Below are 23,922 nucleotides of genomic sequence, written 5' to 3' on the forward strand. Positions count from 1 at the left end.
ACCTAGGTAATGGCAGAAGTGATGATACTCCTTCGCAAGAAGGAAGTTTTTATTATCCCGTACTTGGACGATCTCCTGATAAAGGCGAGGTCCAAAGAACAATTGGTAGTGGGGGTAGCACTCTCTCGGGAAGTGCTACAACCGCACGACTGGATTCTCAATATTCCACAGTCACAGCTGGTCCCGACGACACGTCTTCTGTTCCTGGGAATGTTTCTGAACGCAGACCAGAAAAGAGTGTTTCTTCCAGTGGAAAAAGCCGAGGAGTTGTCATCTCTAGTCAGAGACATCCTAAAACCAGGACAGGTGTCGGTACATCAATGCACACGAGTCCTGGGAAAAATGGTAGCTTCGTACGAAGCATAATTCCATTCGGAAGACTCCACGCAAGGACGTTTCCAGTGGGACCTGTGGGACTAATGGTCCGGGTCCCATCTACAGATACAACAGCGGATAACCCTGTCAGCAAGAAACAGGGTGTCGCTGCTGTGGTGGCTGCAGAGGGCTCATCTACTAGAGGGCCGCAGATTCGGAATACAGGACTGGGTCCTGGTGACCACGGATGCCAGCCTTCGGGGCTGGGGTGCAGTCACACAGGGAAGAAATTTCCAAGGAGATTTCGCTTCACATAAATATTCTGCAGCGAAGGGCCATTTACAATGCCCTAAGCCAAGCAAGGCCCCTGCTTCAGAACCAGCCGGTACTGATCCAATCAGACGACATCACGGCGGTCGCCCATGTAAACGGACAGGGCGGCACAAGAAGCAGGATGGCGATGGCAGAAGCCAGAGGGATTCTCCGATGGGCGACCTACACCCAGGAGAATGGGGACTTCATTCAGAAGTTTTCCAAATGCGGGTAAACCGTTGGGAATGACCACGGGTGGACATGATGGCGTCCCGCCTCAACAAGAAGTTGAAAAGATATTGCGCCAGATCAAGGGACCCTCAGGCGATCGCTGGGGACGCTCTAGTGACACCGTGGGTGTACCAGTTGGTTTATGTGTCTCCTCCTCTACCTCTCATACCCAAGGTACTGAGAATAATAAGAAGGCGAGGAGTGAAAACCATACTCGGGGTTCCGGATTGGCCATGAAGAGCTTGGTACCCGGAACTTCAAGAGATGCTGGCAGAGGACCCTTGGCCTCTGCCGCTTAGACAAGACCTGCTGCAGCAGGGACCCTGTCTGTTCCAAGACTTACCGCGGCTGCGTTTGACGACATGGCGGTAGAACACCGGATCCTAAAGGAAAAGGGTATTCCGAATGAAGTCATCCCTACCCTGATCATAGCCAGGAAGGATGTCACCGCAAGACATTATCGCCGCGTTTGCCAAAAATTTGTTGCTTGGTGGGAGGCCATGAAGACCCCGACGGAGGAATTTCAACTATGTCGATTCCTGCACTTCCTGCAAGCAGGGGTGACGTTTGGGCCTCAAATTGGGGTCCATCAAGGTCCAGATTTCGGCTCTGTCGATTTTCTTCCAGAAAGAACTGGCTTCACTGCCTGAAGTTCAGACTTTGGTTAAAGGAGTACTACATATTCAGCCTCCTTTTGTGCCTCCTGTGGCACTTTTTGGATCTCAACGTGGTGTTGGATTTCCTAAAGTCGCATTGATTGAGCCACTTAAAACCATGGAGCTAAAGTATTTTGCGTGGAAAGTGGTCATGCTGTTGGCCTTGGCCTTGGCCAGGCGTGTGTCAGAATTGGCGGCTTTGTCATGTAAAAGCCCTTATCTGATTTTCTATATGGATAGGGCAGAGTTGAGGACTCGTCCTCAGTTTCTCCCGAAGGTGGTCTCAGGTTTTCACTTGAACCAACCTATTGTGGTGCCTGCGGCTACTAGGGACTTGGAGGATTCCAAGTTGCTGGACGTAGTCAGGGCCCTGAAAATTTTATTTTTCCAGGACGGCTGGAGTCAGGAAAACTGACTCGCTGTTTATCCTGATGGCACCCAACAAGCTGGGTGCTCCTGCTTCTAAGCAGTCTATTGCGCGCTGGATTTGTAGCACTATTCAGCTGGCGCATTCTGCGGTAGGATGACCGCAGCCTAAATCAATAAAAGCCCATTCCACAAGGAAGGTGGGATCATCTTGGGCGGCTGCCCGAGGGGTCTCGGCTTTACAACTTTGCCGAGCAGCTACTTGGTCAGGGGCAAACACGTTTGCAAAATTCTATGAATTTGATACCCTGGCTGAGGAGGACCTGGAGTTCTCTCATTCGGTGCTGCAGAGTCATCCGCACTCTCCCGCCCGTTTGGGAGCTTTGGTATAATCCCCATGGTCCTTACGGAGTTCCCAGCATCCACTAGGACGTCAGAGAAAATAAGAATTTACTTACCGATAATTCTATTTCTCGTAGTCCGTAGTGGATGCTGGGCGCCCATCCCAAGTGCGGATTGTCTGCAATACTTGTACATAGTTATTGTTAACTAATCGGGTTCTTGTTGTGAGCCATCTATTCAGAGGCTCCTCTGTTATCATGCTGTTAACTGGGTATAGTATCACGAGTTATACGGTGTGGCTGGTATGAGTCTTACCCGGGATTCAAAATCCTTCCTTATTGTGTACGCTCGTCCGGGCACAGTATCCTAACTGAGGCTTGGAGGAGGGTCATAGGGGGAGGAGCCAGTGCACACCAGGTAGTCCTAAAGCTTTCTTTTTGTGCCCAGCCTCCTGCGGAGCCGCTATTCCCCATGGTCCTTACGGAGTTCCCAGCACCCACTACGGACTACGAGAAATAGAATTATCGGTAAGTAAATTCTTATTTTTTCACACACACACCCATAAAACGGCCAGTTTCCGCCCAGAAACACCCACTTCCTGTCAATCACACTACGATCACCAGAACGAGGAAAAAACCGTGAGTAAAATTCCAAACTGAATAGCAAATTTACTTGGCGCAGTCGCAGTGCGGACATTGCGCATGCGCACTAAGCGGAAAATCGCTGCGATGCGAAGAAATTTACCGAGCGAACAACTCGGAATGACCCCCATTGTACTGTATACATTGTACATTTCGTATAAAGTGCAGCTGTATACAGAGAAGCAAACAAAAAGGAGCCTGCCACAGTTACACACAGGAAGGGTAATGGTAGAAGGGATACATAATGTAATCTGTGGGCACTTTCACAGGTTAAAAGGAAACTAATAATAATAATTAATAATAAAAAACACCACAGGATTCAGTTAGCATAACTTGAGAATAGAGATGAAGCTAGAAAATTTTACTATTTAAATAACTCATGAGACAAATGGGACAACCTGGCTCGGTATGCTATTCCGGTGGTCGGGTGAGACCCGTTTCTTCATGAGTCGGGTAACAGCTAAAATGAAGGGTTATTCCTGGGTCGTCACCCATGTGTGAAAGTGGTAGCTCTGGCTTCAACCCATGTTCTGTGTCCCGTGTCTGAGCCGGGTTGAAGCTGGGTAATTATGTCTGAAAGGGGCTCTGGTGACACTATAGTGCTGCTCCATATAGAGAGCAGTGTTCATGATATCGGGCACATTTGTCCAGGGTTCTAGTATTCTGGAACATGTTCAGTAGAAACGACCGTTGCCCAAATAAAGCTAGGTACAGACCTATACATTTGTCGGCCCGATCATACAAGATCGGATGAACGTGTTGATAATTGTAAAGGGTTTGTAAATAGGAGCGTTTACCACCATGAGGTCGCATATCATGTGCTATTTAATATTTGTCCAACCAACCTCGATCCCAAAGAAACTTGTGCACACTGAGCTATTTCTAGCATTGTGTGTATGAGGCTCACGGGAAGTCAAGCTTGGGATACAGCACTCGTCTGATCGGGAGCATTTTGCCGATCAGCTGATTAAAAAAAGTGTGTAACCACCTTCATTCTGAGAGCTGGTTAGCATTCTAACCCCATGATATTGGTTTCCACAATATGGTGATAATCAGCCCAGGATGGATAGATCTCAATGATTCTCAACCTCATTTCTCATTTATTTCCAACAGGTCATGTTTTGAGGATTTCTGTCTGTGGAAGCAGGTTGGATAATTGTACCCCTTTCAGACCGCACAAATAAGTATAGACCCGGTATATTGCTAGGTTGACGCGGGTCGCTGTGCGGTCTGAAAGGGTGTGAAGGGGTTACCCGTGTCGATGCGACCTGGTATCCGTTCACAGTATAGGAAGAGGAGGTTTGGAGATGATCTCATCTCCCAGCGCCGCCTCCGCCCCTGATGCCGCCGCAGTCCCCGACCCTAATAGCAACCCGACCCAGCAAATTGCCGAGTCGGGAAGCCAGTTCTCAGGGTCCAATTCCGGGTCGCACCCGGGAAGGACCTTTTTCCAATTCCCGGGTGCGACCCGGCATTTGCGATCTGAAAGCGGTATTACTGACCCAGCAAAATAGACTAACTCACCTGTGCAAGATGAAAGAATGACCTGTTGGTGGTACATAAGGACTAAAGTTGAGAACCCCTGCTGTATCTGATGGTGGTTATACCATTTGCAGACACATGCAGCTTTAGGCCCCTAATTATAATTAAAACCAGCTCCCAAACTGGTCAGTGCAGAACTAGTCTTCTGATCCCTGTCTTGAAAAGTGGGACTTAAACATGCCTTTTTTTCGTGTGTGTGTGTGTGTGTGTGTGTGTGTGTGTGTGTGTGTGTGTGTGTGTGTGTGTGTAGAAAAAAAGTCACTATTTCACAATGTTTGAGTAGTCAAATTCTTAACATTGTGTAAACATTATCTATTTCCCAACATATCCCTCTCCTAACACACTCCAATATTGAGTTGGCACACTTCACATTTTTATTTGTCTTGCAAATGCTGTTCTACACACCTGTGTAACGTTCATCCTTTCCTTACCAGTAGGTCATACAATATCGTGGTTTGCAGACCGTTCGGTTAATGTATACAAAAATCAGATCTGACATTGAAGTCACCTGAATTAGGCTACAGAGCCGCATGACCAATTTCTTCAAGAGGATACTTAAATCTGTGCTGTGTAATGCACAGGTGCTGCGTTTTTAGTGTTCCGTAAGAATAGATAAACTGTATAATAACTGATGCTGCTAAGTGACATAAATGAATATTCTATGCACTCTTTTCTGATGTTGTTAAAAATAAGTAAATGAGTCCTAAATAAAACCAGTGTATGAAAATAGTATACTTGTATTGTCATTTCAGCCCAGCAGACTGGGGTCTGTCTTACAATTGACCTGTCTGTAGGGAACATTATGATTTTACTATACAAGTGGCCTTTTGTCTTATCATTCTTTTTAGCAATCTGTTGTTTTCATGCCTCTGGGGTAATCACATATTTGTAAATACTTAATGGGCACTTTTATAGCTATGGAGACTGAAGGAATGCTGGAATAAATGGTTCTGGACAGCACTGCAAGGAAAAATACATACACTTATGCTGCTTTCACATCGCAAACCCTGCTTTTGAAACGGTTCTTTAAATGGTTCTTAAAACAGGTCTGAGCAGTTAAACCCCCTTCACATCGCATGTTGTAACCAGTATATTACCATTTCATTACCGTTTTGATACCTTTCACACTGAACCCGTTTACCCATAGAAAACAGTGGTTGTCATTATAAATGGACTTTTCTGGCCCACACATTATTAATAATTATTAATTAATTAATTATTAATAATTTGGATAGTTGTACGATGGAACCCAGCAGCTTGAAGCATTTTAACCATGTTTTTATATATGAGTGCATCCTTGACTGTCCCAGTTATTTGTCTGCAGATTTCCTCATCCCCTCTGATTCTTAGCAGCTCCCTCACCTCTTCATCACTCCTAGTTGCCATTGTATAATATATTTGCAGTAAGAAAACGCTTCTAAACCCACTCTCATGTGTCTGATGTGTTTTTCCTCTAGCTTCCTGCTTCTGCCTGGTGACATCACACATGGAGACAGCCTATCACCTCCTGTGGCTTGGAAATACCGTTTCAGAGCCTTTCACACTGCACAGTGAAAAGGTTCTGAACCGGGTAGGACCCTGCTTTTTAACCGTTTCAAAATACCAGTATTTTGAAAACGGTAAATTCAAGGTGGCTCTTTCACATCGCAGCTAGAACCGTTTAGGAAGGCTGAAAAATCGTCAATTTACCGGGTTAAAGCTGCAGTGTGAAAGGGGTATTAGCTTATTGGTCAGGTGCCTGTGGAGGATCAATAAGAAGCTAGTTATAGATGGGCACAATTAAAGCCAGGAACCATGCTACCAGCATGCCTAAAAAACTTGTAGTTGGGGTTTGTCAGTGCTCAGGAGTGTCTGCATGGGCACATGCGGTATTTGTACATATTTTAACCTGCAAACAATGGGTAAATATCTCACTTATAATCAGAAATTTCCAAAGAGCGATTACATGGAGGTAGGTTTGTCTGGTGGCGCTCCCACAAAGTCAGGAATAGAATATATACACAAAACAAAAAGTAGACTCCACTTTGGCAGCACTCATCACTATATTTAAAACATAACTTTTATTTGGGTCTGTTGGATACACATACACCATATATACATTTAATACATGTTACAAACATATTAAACAGTCAATTGAAGTCTTCATAGAACAGAGGTCTATTTTATCTCAATCCAATAAGGCAAAAACTGTAGAAAATGCAACATCATATGCATAGCCAATCAATACACAATGGTTGTGTCAGTGTTGGCAACGTGTAGGTTTACACCATAAATAAACAATTCTTACTCTATGCAGAAAATATCTCTAGCATCTGGTATACCCTGGTGGATTCCCATCCAAGTACTAACCAGGCCCAACACCACTTAGTTTTCCAGATCAGAAGATTGGGCATGCTTAATAATAATGTGTTAGTCACATGTCCATGCATTCATATAAGTCTCCACCAAATCCTTAATACTCATATTGTTGCTTTAAAACACAGTCTAAAAGGAAATAAGGTTTTATTGTAAGAATATGGTAGCACAGAACTATATATCAATTGACTCGTGGTGTATGTGTGGATCTCTGTATCCCTAACCCCAGGATTATTGCACAATTTGGTGAACTTGATCTGTAGCTAGTCTAGCCCTTTTAGGGTAAATTGTTAAAGAAACATGTGAGGGAGAGGTACATGACTTTATCATCTGATAACACACATGCCTATGTCACCACACCTTCCAATGTAAGCATTCCTCGGCTCCTCTTCAGTTTATAGTCTGACATTCAATGTTCTTTTTTTTTTCTTCAGACGGCACATTACCATGAAGTAAACATTCCAAGGATTATTGTTAAACAAGTAGTGAAACATTGGTGTTTCCTCCGCAAGTGGGTGCACTCTAGGAACAAGTTTCTTTCAGTACCATGTTCTGAATGCATCAGCTTCCCTGCCATCAGGTGTATGCTTTAATACACAGAAACACTAGGTTAATGACTGAAGAACATACTCCGTTTATAATGGAGGACTATACCACCAGGACCTATGGAACCGGTGGCCCGGACAACAGACCTTTGTTTGGGGAGAACTCTGCAAGGGTGAGTATACTCTTACTAAAAGTATTAAGGAAGCACTTCAAGTTTTTTAAAGTTAGAACAGATGTTGAATATTTAAAATGTAATAACCGCAAACTGCCAAGTGCACCGGAGGGAAAGGGCTCAGAATGTCATCTGACTTTTTGAATATTCATTCATCAGTTATGCAAATAAAAGGGCATTTTTCTAAAAACATTTTTTATTTTATAAATGTATTCACAATGCGACTATGCATTTAAAAATGGCACTCCCACATTTTTTTCCCCACCACTTTAACCACTTAACTGACAATTTTTTTTACCCAAAAACCGCTCTGAAATTGTCGGGGTTTTTTATTGGTGAATTAGGTGAAGAACAAAAATGTAACTCTATACAAAATTATTTTAGTTAAAAAAATGGAAAAAATATGTTTTGTAAATTATTTTTGCAAGCATCAAAACATCGATCGGGAACATCACGACCATCGCGGCTTTCATTTTGAAAGCTGGGACAGCCTCCAGGTACACGTGGGGGGGGCTTGGGGGGTTAATTTACACTCCCCAGCGGCTGCTATTGTTTGCAGCCGCTGGAGGGAGGGGTCCTGCCGTGCTGACCGATCAGCAGTGATCGGCAGCACGGCAATTAATGGGGGAGAGTGCAGGGAGGCAGACGGACCTTCCAGTCCCTCTGACAGCAGCAGTGGAGGGAAGTTTCCCTTCTCTGCTGCTGCTAACACTGTTTATCTGACTGGTCGCATCCTGTGCGACCAGATCAGATAAAGCACTTGCAGGCATGGTCGCATCTGATTGTGGCTCCTGATTGGACCACCTGCTCACGCTTTCCTCCAAAACATCACAAAGCACTGGTTTTCAGCTGGGGATGTAAGAGGAACTCTGGAGTCCTGGGAAAACACTGCTGCACTCCGGGGATATTATTATGCAGCTTAAAATATAAAAAATTGGGATGAAAGAAATTGTTGTGATGTAAATGAATTGTAATTCTGACTCTAATCCTAAAAGTAGCCTGCATTAAAATAATATTTAGTAAATGTATAGCAGTGGAACATAATTCTAATTTGCATAGTTTTAATTTTGTCATATATATTGTGAATTTCTCTTGCGTCCTAGAGGATGCTGGGGACTCCGTAAGGACCATGGGGTATAGACGGGCTCCGCAGGAGAAAGGGCACCTAAAAAGAACTTTGACTATGGGTGTGCACTGGCTCCTCCCTCTATGCCCCTCCTCCAGACCTCAGTTAGATCTTGTGCCCAGAGGAGAATGGGTGCACTGCAGAGAGCTCTCCAGAGTTTTCTGTGGAAAAATAATTTTGTTAGGTTTTTTATTTTCAGGGAGTCCTGTTGGCAACAGGCTCCCTGCATCGTGGGACCGAGGAGAGAGAAGCAGAGCTGGCTTGTCAAGTTGGGCACTGCTTCTAAGGCTAGACACCATTAGCTCCAGAGGGAGTCGGAACACAGGTCTCACCTGGGGTTCGTCCCGGAGCCGCGTCGCCGACCTCCTCACAGATGCCGAAGATAGAAGCCAGGTGAGTATGAGAAGGCAAAGAAGACATCAGGCAGCAGAAGACATCAGATCTTCATGAGGTAAGCGCGCAGCGGTAAGCTGCGCGCCATTGCTCCCAGTCACACACACACAAGCAGGCACTGAAGGGTGCATCGGGGGCGCCCTGGGCAGCAATATTCCTCATATTTGGCATTGATAAGCATGGATTAGGCTGTGGCACAGTAAATCCGGTAACCCCCGCCATTTTTCTATAGAAAGTTGATGGGACCGAAGCCTGCCGTCGGGTGGGCGGGGCTTGATCCTCGGCACTAACCAGCGCCATTTTCTCCACAGAGACTGCATGAGGAAACGCTGGCTCCCTGTTCTCTCCCCTGCTGAGCTTCACAGGCTGGGAAAAAGAGGAGGGGGGCACTTTGGCGACGCAGTGAGTGGAGATTACAATTATATACATATAACAGCGCTATCTGGTCATATATTCCAGTGTTTTTAAGCGCTGGGTGTGTGCTGGCATACTCTCTCTCTGTCTCTCCTAAGGGCCTGGTTGGGGTTTTGTCCCCTTATATGTAACTCCCTGTGTGTGTGGGGTGTCGGTACGTGTGTGTCGACATGTCTGAGGCGGAAGGCTTCTCCAAGGAGGAGGTGGAGCAAATGAGTGGTGTGTCCCCGTCGGTTGTGCCGACTCCAGATTGGATGGACATGTGGCATACGTTGCATGCAAGTGTGGCATCTTTACATAAAAGGCTTGATAAGGCTGGTTTAGGGGGGACATCAGGCGGTCAATCCTCAGATTGGACCGACTCACAGGGGCCGTCAGGGTCTCAAAAGCGTCCCTTAACACAAGACACTACTACCGACACGGATTCTGATTCCAGTGTCGACTATGACGAAGTAAAATTGCACCCTAGGGTGACTAAAACCATTCAGTGTATGATTGTGGCAATAAGGGATGTGTTGCATATTGTGGATAAACCCTCGGTCCCCGACACAAGGGTACACATGTTTAAGGAAAAGAAACAGATTATTAATTTTCCCACATCTCATGAATTAAATGAGTTCTTTGGAAAAGCTTGGGAGACTCCGGATAAGAGACCGCAGATCCCCAAAATAATTTTTATGGCATACCCTTTCCCTAAGCAGGACAGGGAGATTTGGGAATCACCCCCCACGGTGGACAAGGCCCTGACGCGCTTGTCCAAGAAGGTGGCGCTACCGTCTCCTGACACAGCGGCCCTTAAGGACCCTGCAGATCGCAGGCAAGAAACTACCTTAAAGGGTATTTATTCTCATACGGGTGCTGTGTTAAGACCGACGATTGCGTCGGCATGGGTGTGTAGCGCAATTGCAGCTTGGACAGATGAGCTGACAGATCAATTTGATACTATGGATAAGGATACTATATTCTTAACTCTAGCCCATATAAAAGACGCAGTCTTATTTATGAGGGATGCTCAAAGGGACATTGGATTGCTAGCTTCTAGGGCCAATACCATGTCTATCTCAGCGAGAAGATCCTTATGGACTCGCCAATGGACGGGTGATGCGGATTCCAAAAAACATATGGAAGTACTACCCTATAAGGGTGATGTATTGTTTGGGGATGGGCTGACGGACCTGGTTTCCACAGCTACAGCAGGTAAATCAAATTTTTTACCATATATTCCCCAACAGCAAAAGAAAGCAACACCTTATCAGATGCAGTCCTTTCGGTCGCACAAGTCCAAAAGAGGTCGGGGATCCTCTTTCCTCGCCAGAGGTAAGGGCAGAGGCAAGAGAGCACCTGCTTCGGCAGGTGCCCAGGAACAAAAGTCCTCCCCGGCTGCTCCAAAACCCACAGCATGACGCTGGGACTCCCCTGAGGGAGTCCGCACCGGTGGGGGCGCGTCTTCGACTTTTCAGTCAGGCCTGGGTCAGTTCGGACCTGAATCCCTGGGTGTTGGAAATAGTTTCCCAGGGTTACAAATTGGAATTCGAGGAGGTGCCCCCGCACCGATTTTTCAAATCGGCCCTACTAGCTTCCACATCGGAAAGGGATGTAGTGTTAACTGCTATTCAAACGCTGTGTATACAGCAAGTGATAATCAAGGTTCCCCTGCACCAGCAGGGAAGAGGTTACTATTCAACCCTATTTGTGGTCCCGAAACCGGACGGTACGGTCAGACAGATTTTGAATCTGAAATCCCTAAACCTGTACATAAAAAGATTCAAATTCAATATGGAATCTCTTAGAGCAATAATAGCCAACATGGAGGATGGGGAGTTTATGGTGTCTCTGGACATAAAGGATGCGTACCTTCATGTCCCCATATTTTGCCCCCCATCAGGAATACCTGAGATTCGCTGTACAGGATTGTCATTACCAATTTCAGACGTTGCCGTTTGGGCTTTCCACGGCCCGAGGATTTTCACCAAGATAATGGCGGAAATGATGGTGGTCCTGCGCAAGCATGGAGTCACAATTATCCCATACTTGGACGATCTCCTGATAAAAGCGAGATCAAGAGAGAAATTGCTGAGCAGTGTGGCGCTCTCTCTGAGAGTGCTCCAGCAACACGGTTGGATTCTAAATCTACCGAAGTCACAGTTGATTCCGACAACTCGACTACCGTTCCTAGGTATGATACTGGATATGGAACAAATGAGGGTCTTCCTCCCAATAGAGAAAGCCCAAGACATCCAGAACATGGTCAGAGACCTGCTAAAACCGAAAAGGGTGTCAGTTCACCAATGCACTCGAGTTCTGGGGAAAATGGTGGCGGCCTACGAGGCCATTCCCTTCGGAAGGTTCCATGCAAGGACTTTTCAATGGGACCTTCTGGATAAGTGGTCCGGGTCCCATCTGCATTTACATCGGAAAATAACTCTGTCCCCAGGAACCAGAGTGTCCCTCCTGTGGTGGTTGTAAAGTGCTCACCTGCTGGAGGGTCGCAGGTTCGGGATTCAGGACTGGATCCTGGTTACCACGGACGCGAGCCACCGAGGATGGGGAGTGGTCACACAGGGAAAGACTTTTCAGGGTCTTTGGTCAGACCAGGAGTCCTGTCTACATATCAATGTGTTGGAACTCAGGGCCATTTACAACGGCCTTCGACAAGCGGAGAGTTTTCTTCGAAACCTACCGGTTCTGATTCAATCAGACAATGTCACAGCAGTGGCTCATGTGAACCGCCAAGGCGGGACAAGAAGCAGAGTCGCGATGGCGGAAGCCACAAGGATCCTTCGCTGGGCGGAAAATCATGTAAGCGCTCTGTCGGCTGTCTTCATTCCGGGAGTGGACAACTGGGAAGCAGACTTCCTCAGCAGACATGATCTACATCCAGGAGAGTGGGGACTTCATCGAGAAGTCTTTGCAGACGTAACACGTCTTTGGGGAACTCCTCAAATAGACATGATGGCGTCACGCCTCAACAAAAAACTTCGGAGGCATTGCGCCAGGTCTCGGGACCCTCAGGCAGTAGCAGTAGACGCACTGGTAACACCGTGGGTGTTCGAATCGGTCTACGTGTTCCCTCCTCTTCCTCTCATCACGAAAGTGTTGAGGATCATAAGACGAAGAAGAGTACAGACGATACTCGTTGTCCCAGACTGGCCTCGAAGGGCTTGGTACTCGGAACTACAAGAAATGCTCACAGGAGACCCCTGGCCTCTTCCTCTGAGGGAAGACCTGTTGCAGCAGGGGCCCTGTGTATTTCAAGACTTACCGCGGTTACGTTTGACGGCATGGCGGTTGAACGCCGAATCCTAGCAAAAAAGGGGATTCCGGAAGAGGTCATCCCTACTTTAATAAAGGTTAGGAAGGAGGTGACGATAAAACATTATCACCGTATCTGGCGAAAGTATGTGTCTTGGTGTGAGACCAAGAATGCACCTACGGAAGATTTTCATTTGGGTCGTCTTCTCCACTTCCTACAGACAGGCGTGGATATGGGCCTGAAATTAGGCTCGGTTAAGGTACAGATTTCGGCCCTCTTGATTTTCTTTCAGAAGGAATTGGCTTCTCTTCCAGAAGTCCAGACGTTTGTAAAGGGAGTGCTGCACATCCAGCCCCCTTTTGTGCCTCCAGTGGCACCATGGGACCTGAACGTGGTGTTGCAGTTCCTAAAATCACACTGGTTTGAACCGCTTAACAAGGTTTAGTTGAAATTTCTTACCTGGAAGGTGGTAATGTTGTTGGCCTTAGCATCAGCAAGGCGAGTGTCAGAATTGGCGGCTCTATCACACAAGAGCCCCTACTTGATTTTTCATGTGGATCGAGCTGAATTGAGGACACGTCCGCAATTTTTGCCTAAAGTGGTTTCGTCGTTCCATATGAATCAACCTATAGTGGTGCCTATGGCTACCGGTGACCTGGAGGATTCCAGATCCCTGGACGTAGTCAGGGCCTTAAAAAATTTATGTAGCCAAGACGGCTAGAATTAGGCAAACAGAGGCTCTGTTTGTCCTGTATGCGGCCAATAAGATTGGCGCTCCTGCTTCAAAGCAGACTATTGCTCGCTGGATCTGTAATACGATTCAGCAGGCTCACTCTACGGCTGGATTGCCGGTACCAAATTCGGTTAAGGCCCATTCCACTAGGAAGGTGGGCTCTTCTTGGGCGGCTGCCCGAGGCGTCTAGGCTTTACAACTTTGCCGAGCGGCGACGTGGTCGGGGTCAAACACTTTTGCTAAATTCTACAAGTTTGATACCCTGGCTGATGATGAGCGTTTGCTCAGTTGGTGCTGCAGAGTCGTCCGCACTCTCCCGCCCGATTGGATGCTTTGGTATAAACCCCATGGTCCTTACGGAGTTCCCAGCATCCTCTAGGACGTAAGAGTAAATAAGATTTTAAACCTACCGGTAAATCTATTTCTCCTAGTCCGTAGAGGATGCTGGGCGCCTGTCCCAGTGCGGAAACTCTGCAAGACTTGTATATAGTTGTTGCTTACATAAGGGTTATGTTACAGTTGACATCGGTCTTGGACCGTTACTGTTGTTTTTTATTCATACTGTTAACTGGTTATGTATGTTCCAGGTTACATGGTATGATTGGTGTGGGCTGGTATGAATCTTGCCCTTGGATTGCTAAATCCTGCCTTGTATTGTCCATCTCCTCTGGGCACAGTTCTCTAACTGAGGTCTGGAGGAGGGGCATAGAGGGAGGAGCCAGTGCACACCCATAGTAAAAGTTCTTTTTAGGTGCCCTATCTCCTGCGGAGCCCGTCTATACCCCATGGTCCTTACGGAGTCCCCAGCATCCTCTACGGACTAGGAGATCTAGATTTACCGGTAGGTTTAAAATCTTATTATATTTAAATGAAAGTCAAAATGTATACGTACTCGCAGTATTCTATCAAGTCAATGAACTGTTTCAATAAATTGTTGTATTGTAATATGCTACAGCATAATGCTTCAAAAACTTGTTTGTATATGTTGCTATATGAAATAATGGGCAGTGTGTATCCTAGGACACGTCATTCAGCAAATAAAAGCCAAACCTTTAAAAAAAAAGTACGAAGATGTAGTCAAAATTTAGACAGTCAAAATGTCGACTGACAAAATGTAAGCAACTAAAAGGTTGACAAGGACATAAAGTTGACAGGATCATAAGAACGACAATCATAATAAAATAACAGCCACTGATAACAGTCGACCTGTGGCCCAGACTCCTGTGAGCTCCGTGTGTGCTTCCCCTGATTTTCCAATAACCAGCATCATGGTGAACCAGCTAGTGGGTATCATTATATATAGCAGGGATGCACACATCTTAGGGTCCCCTCCTATGACATTAACCAGCCCCAAATTGGTCAGGGCTGCAATTCCTTAGAAGGTGGGATCCACCAGCCCCAGGAACAACCTGCTCTGGGATTTCAATACTATTCCCAGCATCCTTGGTGTCGGCGGTAATTAAAATTTTAATAATACTGTTCTGTACAGGCAGCCGACAAGTCCCATCAAGCCCAGACATCAAAGGCCCACTGGCACCTGTAGTCTGTCTGTAAAGAAAATATTAAAATAACTTTGCTCGCACAATGCATGTTTTTTTGCTTTATTGAAAAAAACACTCCCAGACACACCCTCCTTCTCCACTTTAATGCTGCACACAAAAGCCATGAAGCAGCTCCTCTTAGTCCCATGTAGGCATCACTGAGTGTTGGCAAACAAAATCCTGATGGACTGACTCTGTGCAGTGTCCAGCAGAGCAGCAACAACTGTGACCGGGTCACTCCATAGGAATAATGGCTGAGAGCGTGGGAATGGTACTGGACTTGTAGTATCACAACAGTTGAGTAATGTAAGAAGTAGTTTAGAGAACTGAGGATGGTACATAAGTGAAACTTAATTTTATACCAGAGGTGTTGTGTTTGACCCAATTGGAGACATCATAAGTCTTGGTCAAGTTGGTTTTAAATCTGTCTAATCTTAATCAACTTTCCCTCTATGAAATGAAATGAAAGGGCATCAAATTTGGATGTATTCAATTTGTAAAAAAAAAAAAAAAAGCAGTTCTGATAAACATTTTATGGAGGGTCAGTAGTGAAGTCTCCCAATGGGTCACAGTGAGGAGGTGAGCCCTGTAATTGTGGAGGAAGACCTGCTTATTGTAGCTAGAGGCTCAGTTACTAGTATTAAAATCAGCAGAGAAAGGGTGTGCCTCTGTCTAGTAACGTTATGGGAAATTCCAGAAATACTAAACTATTGCTAAATACCTTAAGTGAAGAGCCTTCATTCAAAGCTCAAGTCAATCTCAAAATCTAATTTTGTAAACCAAATTTAGTAATCCTACCTTTATCTAATACCAGTGGAGTACACAAAAGGTTTAGTCCATGTCTAATGAGAGCAAAACTTCTTCTTTTCATTGATTTCTAGCGACCATCTCTACCAGATTCGGGACTCTGAGTATTGTCCTCTAGTTTGCAAAACCTACTTGATCAGGCTGGATGAGCTCCTGGAGAAAGGGGCTTATTTGAGTTTCTAGAAGTGTGGCATATATTTTAATATCCAAATGTAATAATCAGTAGGACTGTAGTTTTTACAAACAGATGGATCTTTCTCTGATTTGGAGATAGTTTCCTAATTGTGCTTATTGAACCATTGAAGTAAAGATGAATATTGAAGCTAGCTACATACCATCTATCACTTCATTAACCTACGGAGAATAAAACTATCCCTGTCCAATTGATAGAAATTAGTTTGATCATTCAGGTCCTACAGTTCACTAGAATAAAATGCTTAAATACATAAGTCCTAAATTTACATTTAATGGATTGTTAATGTTATAATGGTTGGTATAAAACCTATTTTCTGTTTATTCCTGATGGTTAGGCAAGGTTAATTTAACAGCTCTTGTGTTTTCTTGAGTTAAATAAACCTGAACATTTTGTGCATTTGTCTTACATTGGTTTCAAAAGTCTCCCAGTATTTTTAATTGATTATTTTTAGACAAGAATGGGCAATTGGAACATTTTGTGAAGTTGTGTAATAACCTTTAGATTCCTAATTCGTCTACGGATCACTGCAGCGAATAGATATAACAGCACAAAACTTAGCGCCAAATGTAGGACTATCACTTTTTAATCTTTATCTTTTTACATTTGTATACTGTAAAGCTGAGTTTATAATAAATACTTGAAAAGAGTGATTCATATTTATTGTATAGGTTAGTACCCAAACAAATCCAAAACCGGATCACACTGCAAGAGCAGTTAGTTGTGATGTGTGTGTGTGTGTGTGTGTGTGTATATATATATATATGTTAATATATATGTGTGTATATATATATATATATATATATATATATATATGTATATATATATATATATATATATATATATATATATATATATATATATATATGTGTATATATATATATATATATATATGTGTATATATATATATATGTGTATGTGTGTGTGTGTGTATATATATATATATATATATATATATATATATATATATATGAACAGCAAAGTAGATGGATTAAAAAAATAATGTAACTAGAATTTTTTTTTTTTTTTTTTTTATGATTGGGAATTAAATAAAATGTTCTTATGTGCAACGCAGAGCTCTCCTGTAATACTCCAACCACAGTACAAAGCAGAATTGATGCTGTTGTCACCCCAGTTCTATTTATAGGCTATAAATTCTGCAGATGTGGGCAGCACCTGTTTCCTGAGTAGTACTGCTTAAATTGGGACATTAGTGAGGGATACATTTTTCTCTAGCTCGTCCTTGACAAAATCGGGTGTGGAATAGAAGATCTATAGTATTTAGGTCAATAGGTCGACATGACAGTAGTGGACAAGTTTTTTGGGGTCAAATCTTGTATGTTTAGCAACATCTGACTACCATCAGTATATAAACGTGTACCCTTGTGGGCTTGCCATGCTTCGGGTAAGGTGGATCGCTCAGCTACTGTGGTGCTCGCCACAAAATACTATCCCTAATCGTAGTTCATGTTAATACTAAATCAAGCAAATTTTGGGAAAACATGTTAACAAACCATATGTTGATCCTTTAGTGTGTTGACCGTTTGTACATGTCGACCTATACATTATTATCTGGATACCACAGAAATCTGTATTTTCAAAACAATTAATAATTCTTAAGGAATGGATTACCCAGGCTTGCCATTTTATGAGGAGCCTGGCCAAGCTGTGGAGAAGGTAACATGCACCAGGAGCTATTTTCTAGTCCCCCCACCCCCATGTCTCTCCTGGGACCATAGTTTGTCTTGGCAGTCCTACTCATGGTTGGGGTGCCTTTTTAATAATTTATAGGAAACAATCTTCCTATATTTATTTACTTTATTAACAGTTTTTTATATAGCACAGCTTATTCCGTTGCACTTTACAATTGGGACAACAGTAATAGAACAAAACTGGGTAAAATCAGTCAGACATAGAGGTAGGAGGGCCCTGCTCACAAGCCTACAGTATATTGGGAGATAGGCATTGCTACACAAGGATAGATGCTACCTATTGCATAACGGTCCACCAGATTGCAAAGGTTCTTAATGGGCTGTATAATATGGTTACCCAGCAATGTTGGCCAAGTGTCATAAGGGTGTGAAAGGGAAGAAAGACAAAATATGTACGGTTAGATGTGGACTGTACAGAGGGGATGAATTAGATAGGGAGACATGGAAGGTACTGTTGAAGGGTCCAGAATTTTATAAGCTTGTTTGAAGAGGTGAGTTTTCAGGAAACGTTTGAAATCTGCAGACTAGAGCTGAGTCTTATTGTGTGTGGGAGGGCATTCCACAAAGTGGGCACAGCCCAGATTTAGACCTGTAATGCATGTGGAAGAGAGATGCAGATCTTGTTCAGAGTGGAGAAGTTGGGTAGAGATATATTTTGAGAGGAGTGAAGAGATGTATGTTGGCACAGTTTGGTTTATAGCCTTGTATGTAAGTAAAAGTATTTTATATTGATTACAGTAAAATTCCGGTAACCAATGGAGGAAATGACAGAGCGGGAAGACCAGTCAGGAGACTATTGCAATAATCAGTGCGGTAGATAAAGTATTTATGTTAGAGTCCCATGCAGTGTGTGTGTAATAAATATATATAATAAAAAGTATATCTATAATTATTATACAGTACTATGCTAAATTTGTAGGAAAGTGTGAAACGTTTAGGCAGAAAAAAGAATGCTTGTTAATAGTTTATTTTTATTAACAAAATGCAAAGTGAATGAACAGAAGAGATGTAAATTAAATTAATATTTCAATATCTAAATCAAATCCCGTTTCCCTTCAAAACAGCATCAATTCTTCTAATTACACTTGCACACAGTTTATAAAAGGAACTCAGCTGGGAGGTTGTTTGAAACATCTTGAAGAACTGACCACAGATCTTCTGTGGCTGTAGGCTTGCTGAAATCCTTCTGTCTCTTCATGTAATCCCAGACAGACACAATGATGTTGAGATTAGGGTTCTGTGGGGGCCATGTCATCACTGCCAGGACTCCTTGTTCTTTACGCTGAAGATAATTCTTAATGACATTGGCTGTTATGTTTGGGGTCATTGTCCTGCTGCAGAATAAATTTGGAGCCAATCAGACGCCTCCCTGATGGTATTGCATGATGGAAAAGTACCTTACTTATCCATACTTAATGAAGTATTGTGGCCTTAATTAATCCTTCTAATGGGTGACCAATATTTTGAAGCTGACACTTTGGTCACTTTTTTTTTTTTAATTCAGAAAAGAAAACACACCATACAGAAATGTAATGTTTTAGGTTTGTCATAATGTTGTGCTACATTATAGTAGTTTTACAGATTCAGTAAACCTGTAATTTAACAAGAATTGGGGGGAGGTAATAGGGTATGAGAATCAAAGTGAGAGATTTTGCTTTTTATTTATTTATTTATTTATTTATTTAAGTGGTAATCATTTACATGGCAAAATCAAACTGTTTTTTTCATGTAAATGATTGCCACTTTAAGACAAAATCTCACTTTCTGATTCTCATACCCTATTACATTCCCAGTGAGGAGTCTAAACGTCTATAGCTCTCTGGTCTTGTTTTCTCTGTAGCATGCTCACTCCACCCATGTTTTCCATCTCTGCTTTTAGGACAGAATCATTAACCTTATCGTTGGTGGGTTAACAACCCTGCTGGTCCTGGTAAGTATTTAGGAGCCTTTATCACGTTAATTGTTAAAACATATCCAGTATTGTAATACTGCTTTCTATATAAATATTTAGTTGTAAATGGTATAGAGCAGATTTCTTCCCCACTTCTGTTTCAGCATATGTTCCCGAGCTGTTTAATTACGTATGTGTATTTTCTAGACTATTGTACATTACTATGAGAGTAGTGAACTTAGTAGTAGAGAAAAAGGACTTATTTATGTGGTTATCTTACGATAATCTACTAAATTCAATTGCTAGCTCTAGCTCCTGGGAGCGCCACTAACATCCTGTATCATAGAAATTTGCCGCACTATTGAAGTAATAGTTGGATCAAAGTGTAAAAAGCGCAACAATCTGAAATTGCTTAAAGACTACATATATTGATTAAAAATAGTCATATACACAATAACCCTGTGCGGAATCTTTCCTGTTCCGTTTTTTTTTTAAACTGAATAGCAACAGTACTTTGTTTGAAACAAACTGACCAAACAAATGATTAAATAGAAAGTAAGAACTCCTCTTAAACCTCATTACAATTCTTCTTGGTTTCTGTTGACCACTTGTAATTTCCAAGAGGTATTCAAGGGCATTTCAGGCTAAACTTGTAACAAGCAAGTGCAATACATTCAATTACTAGCATTTGCGCGCCAGCATAGCTAGATTTGTGTGAGTACTGGATCCTGCTCTCTGGTATATGCTATCACTATAATCTAGCATAGTTTAATATAGACAAATGTCTTAACTTTGACTTACAGCAATGGCTTACTTTTTGGAGGCTTGAAATGTCAAATTGGTATTTGATAAAGAAAATAACCTAGTTTTAAAAATTAATTGTAGGACAAAAAGCTTGTTTCAAGACCAACCCTTTCCAGAAATTAGCCATTGATTATGCATGGGGCAAAACCCATTAAAATGTTAGATTTTCCAGTCAGTGTTGGGGCGCTATGAGGAGTCTTTGCCCCAGGAGACAGACGGGCTAGCTTCACCCTTGCCTAATCTGGGATCCGGTTTCTAGGTCGACGGGGACAGTAGGTTGACATGACAAAAGGTCGACATGAGTTTTTCACATTCTTTGAACGTTTTCATACTTTACAATCCACGTGGACTACCATTGGGAATGGTAACCTGTGCAGAGTGCAGCGAGGCACCTTGCCTGAGGGAACACTGTGCACTAATTGAGGTTCCCGGTCACTCTACGAAGAAAACGACACCAACCCCCCCCCCCCCCCCCCCCCAAAAAAAACCCTCATGTCGACCTAAAGTCCCTGTCGACTAATAGTGGTCGACCTAAATCTATTCTATCTAACATACCACACCCTCTAATCTCGAACGGATTATGGTAGTGGTGGCCATTCCTTTGATGACTGCACAAGAACATTATGCTTAGAAATGCACGTACTATCTTAGCTAAAAGGTTTTGTTTTGGGTTTTTTTTAATGCAATTTTACATTTCTTAATTTGATATTTCCTTTACTCGCACATAGGTAACATTTATCAGTGCTTTCGTCTTCCCTCAACCACCTCCAAAACCAGTGAATGTCTTTTTTGCTGTCTGCATTTTTTTGTGCTCAATAACCGGTCTCATACTGGTAAGTACAAAACATTAGAATACTATTTTTTGAGGTTATTAAATAAATATACTGTACATCTTGGTTTTGAGTCCTTCCCTTACTGCATATGCACTGAGTGCTGTGAATATTTTAGTTTTGCAGCATTCAAAGGGGGGTATTCAATTGTTTGAAAAGTCACTTGGGTGTCTGTTTTTTCCTATCTAATAGACAGGAAAAAACAGACACCCAACCGACTTTTTCAAACAATTGAATTCTACCCAAAGAGTTCATAATATCAGTGCTAGTGTTATGAGGAGCTCAGAAATTACACTGCCATGTGCAGAGCAAGGGCTTGTTCGCATGCTTGGGTGTTGGAAAATAGCAGCTATAGTCTATCTACTCAGTTTACCAAAGTGCATTCATACACATATCAGTGTAGTATGTTAAGAAACACTCTAACAGCATTTTGCTACAGTATGTGTTAATGCTTCAGCCAACATTGCCCCAAACTGAACAGTTGTGAGAGTGCATGTACAAGTTAATTTGCTCACATTTTTTGGACTATCAGTATTGCATTGTCTAAAAGGAGGTAAGAACGCATATATAGAGGTATATTCAATTATGTCAGGATTTTTCAGATAGCCAAAAAATCTGGACATAGCTATTCAATCCCGGCCATTTTTGGCCACTTGTCAGACAATGTGGATTCGACTTGCTAACAAGTGGAATCTGCGGCCACAGAAAATAGTTGAAAACAAAAACACGTGGATCGGCGAGTAATTTGCCGATCCACGTGTTTTCAGACTGTGCCGGATTTTTCGACAGTCGAAAAATCTGCACTTTGAATAGGTCGAATGTAAATTCGACCTAACAGCGTGTGAAAAGTGCCACTATTCTGACTGTCAGAAAATTTGGCACTAATTGAATACCCCCCTAAATGCTTTAGGGAGTAATTCAATTATCCGCAATCCCGTTTTCATGGTAAAAAATCACAGTGAATACCGATATTTACCACAATTTCTCATACGTCCTAGAGGATGCTGGGGACACTTCAAGAACCATGGGGTATAGACGGGATCTGCAGGAGACATGGGCACTTTAAGACTTTGAATGGTTGTGAACTGGCTCCTCCCTCTATGCCCCTCTTCCAGACTTCAGTTACATTCTGTGCCCAGGCAGACTGGATACACACTGAGGAGCTCTACTGAGTTTCTCTGAAAAAGACTTTGTTAGGTTTTTTATTTTCAGGGAGGACTACTGGCTATAGTCTCCCTGCATCGTGGGACTTAGGGGAGAGAAGTCAGACCTACTTCAGATGAGTTTAAAGGCTCTGCTTCTTGGCTACAGGACACCATTAGCTCCTGAGGGTTTGGAACACTAGGTACGCCTAGGGGTTCACTCCCAGAGCCCGCCGACACCCCCCTTACAGAGCCAGAAGTCAGAAGACAGGTGAGTAGAAGAAGATCTGAAGACTTCAGTGACGGCTTTGAGGTACCGCACAGAGATCGCGCTGTGCGCCATGCTTCCACTCACACAGCGGCACTGCAGGGCGCGGGGGGGCGCCCTGGGCAGCATAAAAAACTTTTCAGCTGGCAGAAGTGGAAAACAGTGCCTAGGCACTAAGTCCGAACCCCCGCCAGAATTATTTATTTAAAATATAGCGGGGCTGAAGTGCGCCATTAAGCAACATATTCTCTCTCAGAAGCTGCAGAGACGCTGGTCCTTTCCTCCTGCCACTGTACAAGTAACAGGGTGCAAAATGGGGGGGGGGGGGCACAAAGATTTGGTGCAGTTATAAGTTATCATAAAAGCGCTACAGGTCTGGGGCTTAATAAGTTTTCAGAACCGGGATTGAGCGCTGGGGTGTGAGCTGGCGAACTCCCTCTGTGTTTCTCTGACAGGCTTTACTGTGGGTCCGTCCCCTATTTGCCCTGTGTGTCTGTGGGTGTCGGTACACGTGTGTCGACATGTCTATGGCTGAGTGCTCTTCCCAGGAGGAGACTGTGTTAGGGGCAGAAACGGCTGTGGGAGTGACCCTGTCGGCACCGCCGACCCCTGATTGGTTGAATGCCTTAAATGCTAATGTGGCTCTTATTAATAAGATTGGATACATCTGACTCCCAGAACCAGGCATGGAAGAAGTCTGTGGAGGATGTATTATCACAGGTCCAAACCCCCTTGGGGTCACATAAATGTTCGTTCACTCAGTTGGCGGACACAGATACTGACACGGACTCCAGTGTCGACTATAATGAGACCAGATTAGACCCAAAATTGGCTAAGAACATTCAGTACATGATTGTGGCAATAAAAGAAGTCTTAAATATCACTGAGGACCCTGCTGTTATGATACTAGGGTCTGTATGTATAAGGGAAAGAAACCTGAGGTAACGTTTCAGCCCTCTCATGAACTGAATACGTTTTTTGAAAAAATGTGGGAAAATCCTTCTAAAAAGTTTCAGATTCCCAAAAGGATCCAGGTGACGTATCCGTTCCCCTCTGGGGATAGGGATAAATGGGAGTCATCCCCCATTGTGGACAAGGCCCTGTCAAGGTTATCAAAAAAGGTGGCGTTACCATCTCCGGACACGGCAGCCCTTAAGGAGCCTGCAGATCGTAGACAGGAAAATACGTTAAAATCCATTTATGTCACCACAGGTACTCTGCTCAGACCAACCATTGCATCTGCATGGGTGAGTAGTGCTATTGAAAAGTGGGCAGATAACTTGTCATCTGATATAGATACCCTAGATAGGGATAGTATCCTTTTAACGCTGGGTTAT

At 43.5% G+C, this 23,922-nt stretch overlaps 1 protein-coding gene across 1 annotated transcript in view; it reads left to right on the forward strand.

Moving 5' to 3' along the window:
• Positions 1-23,922, forward strand: part of TMEM243 (transmembrane protein 243) — a 53,213-nt gene that overhangs the window by 17,456 nt on the left and 11,835 nt on the right. The window contains exons 2-4 of the mRNA XM_063926922.1: positions 7,195-7,478; positions 19,530-19,580; positions 21,074-21,178. Coding sequence (XP_063782992.1) covers positions 7,317-7,478; positions 19,530-19,580; positions 21,074-21,178 — 318 coding nt within the window. The 5' untranslated portion in view covers positions 7,195-7,316. The remainder of the gene's footprint in view (positions 1-7,194; positions 7,479-19,529; positions 19,581-21,073; positions 21,179-23,922) is intronic.

Source organism: Pseudophryne corroboree, chromosome 6, assembly GCF_028390025.1.
Source record: "Pseudophryne corroboree isolate aPseCor3 chromosome 6, aPseCor3.hap2, whole genome shotgun sequence".
Taxonomy (NCBI): Eukaryota; Metazoa; Chordata; class Amphibia; order Anura; family Myobatrachidae; genus Pseudophryne; species Pseudophryne corroboree.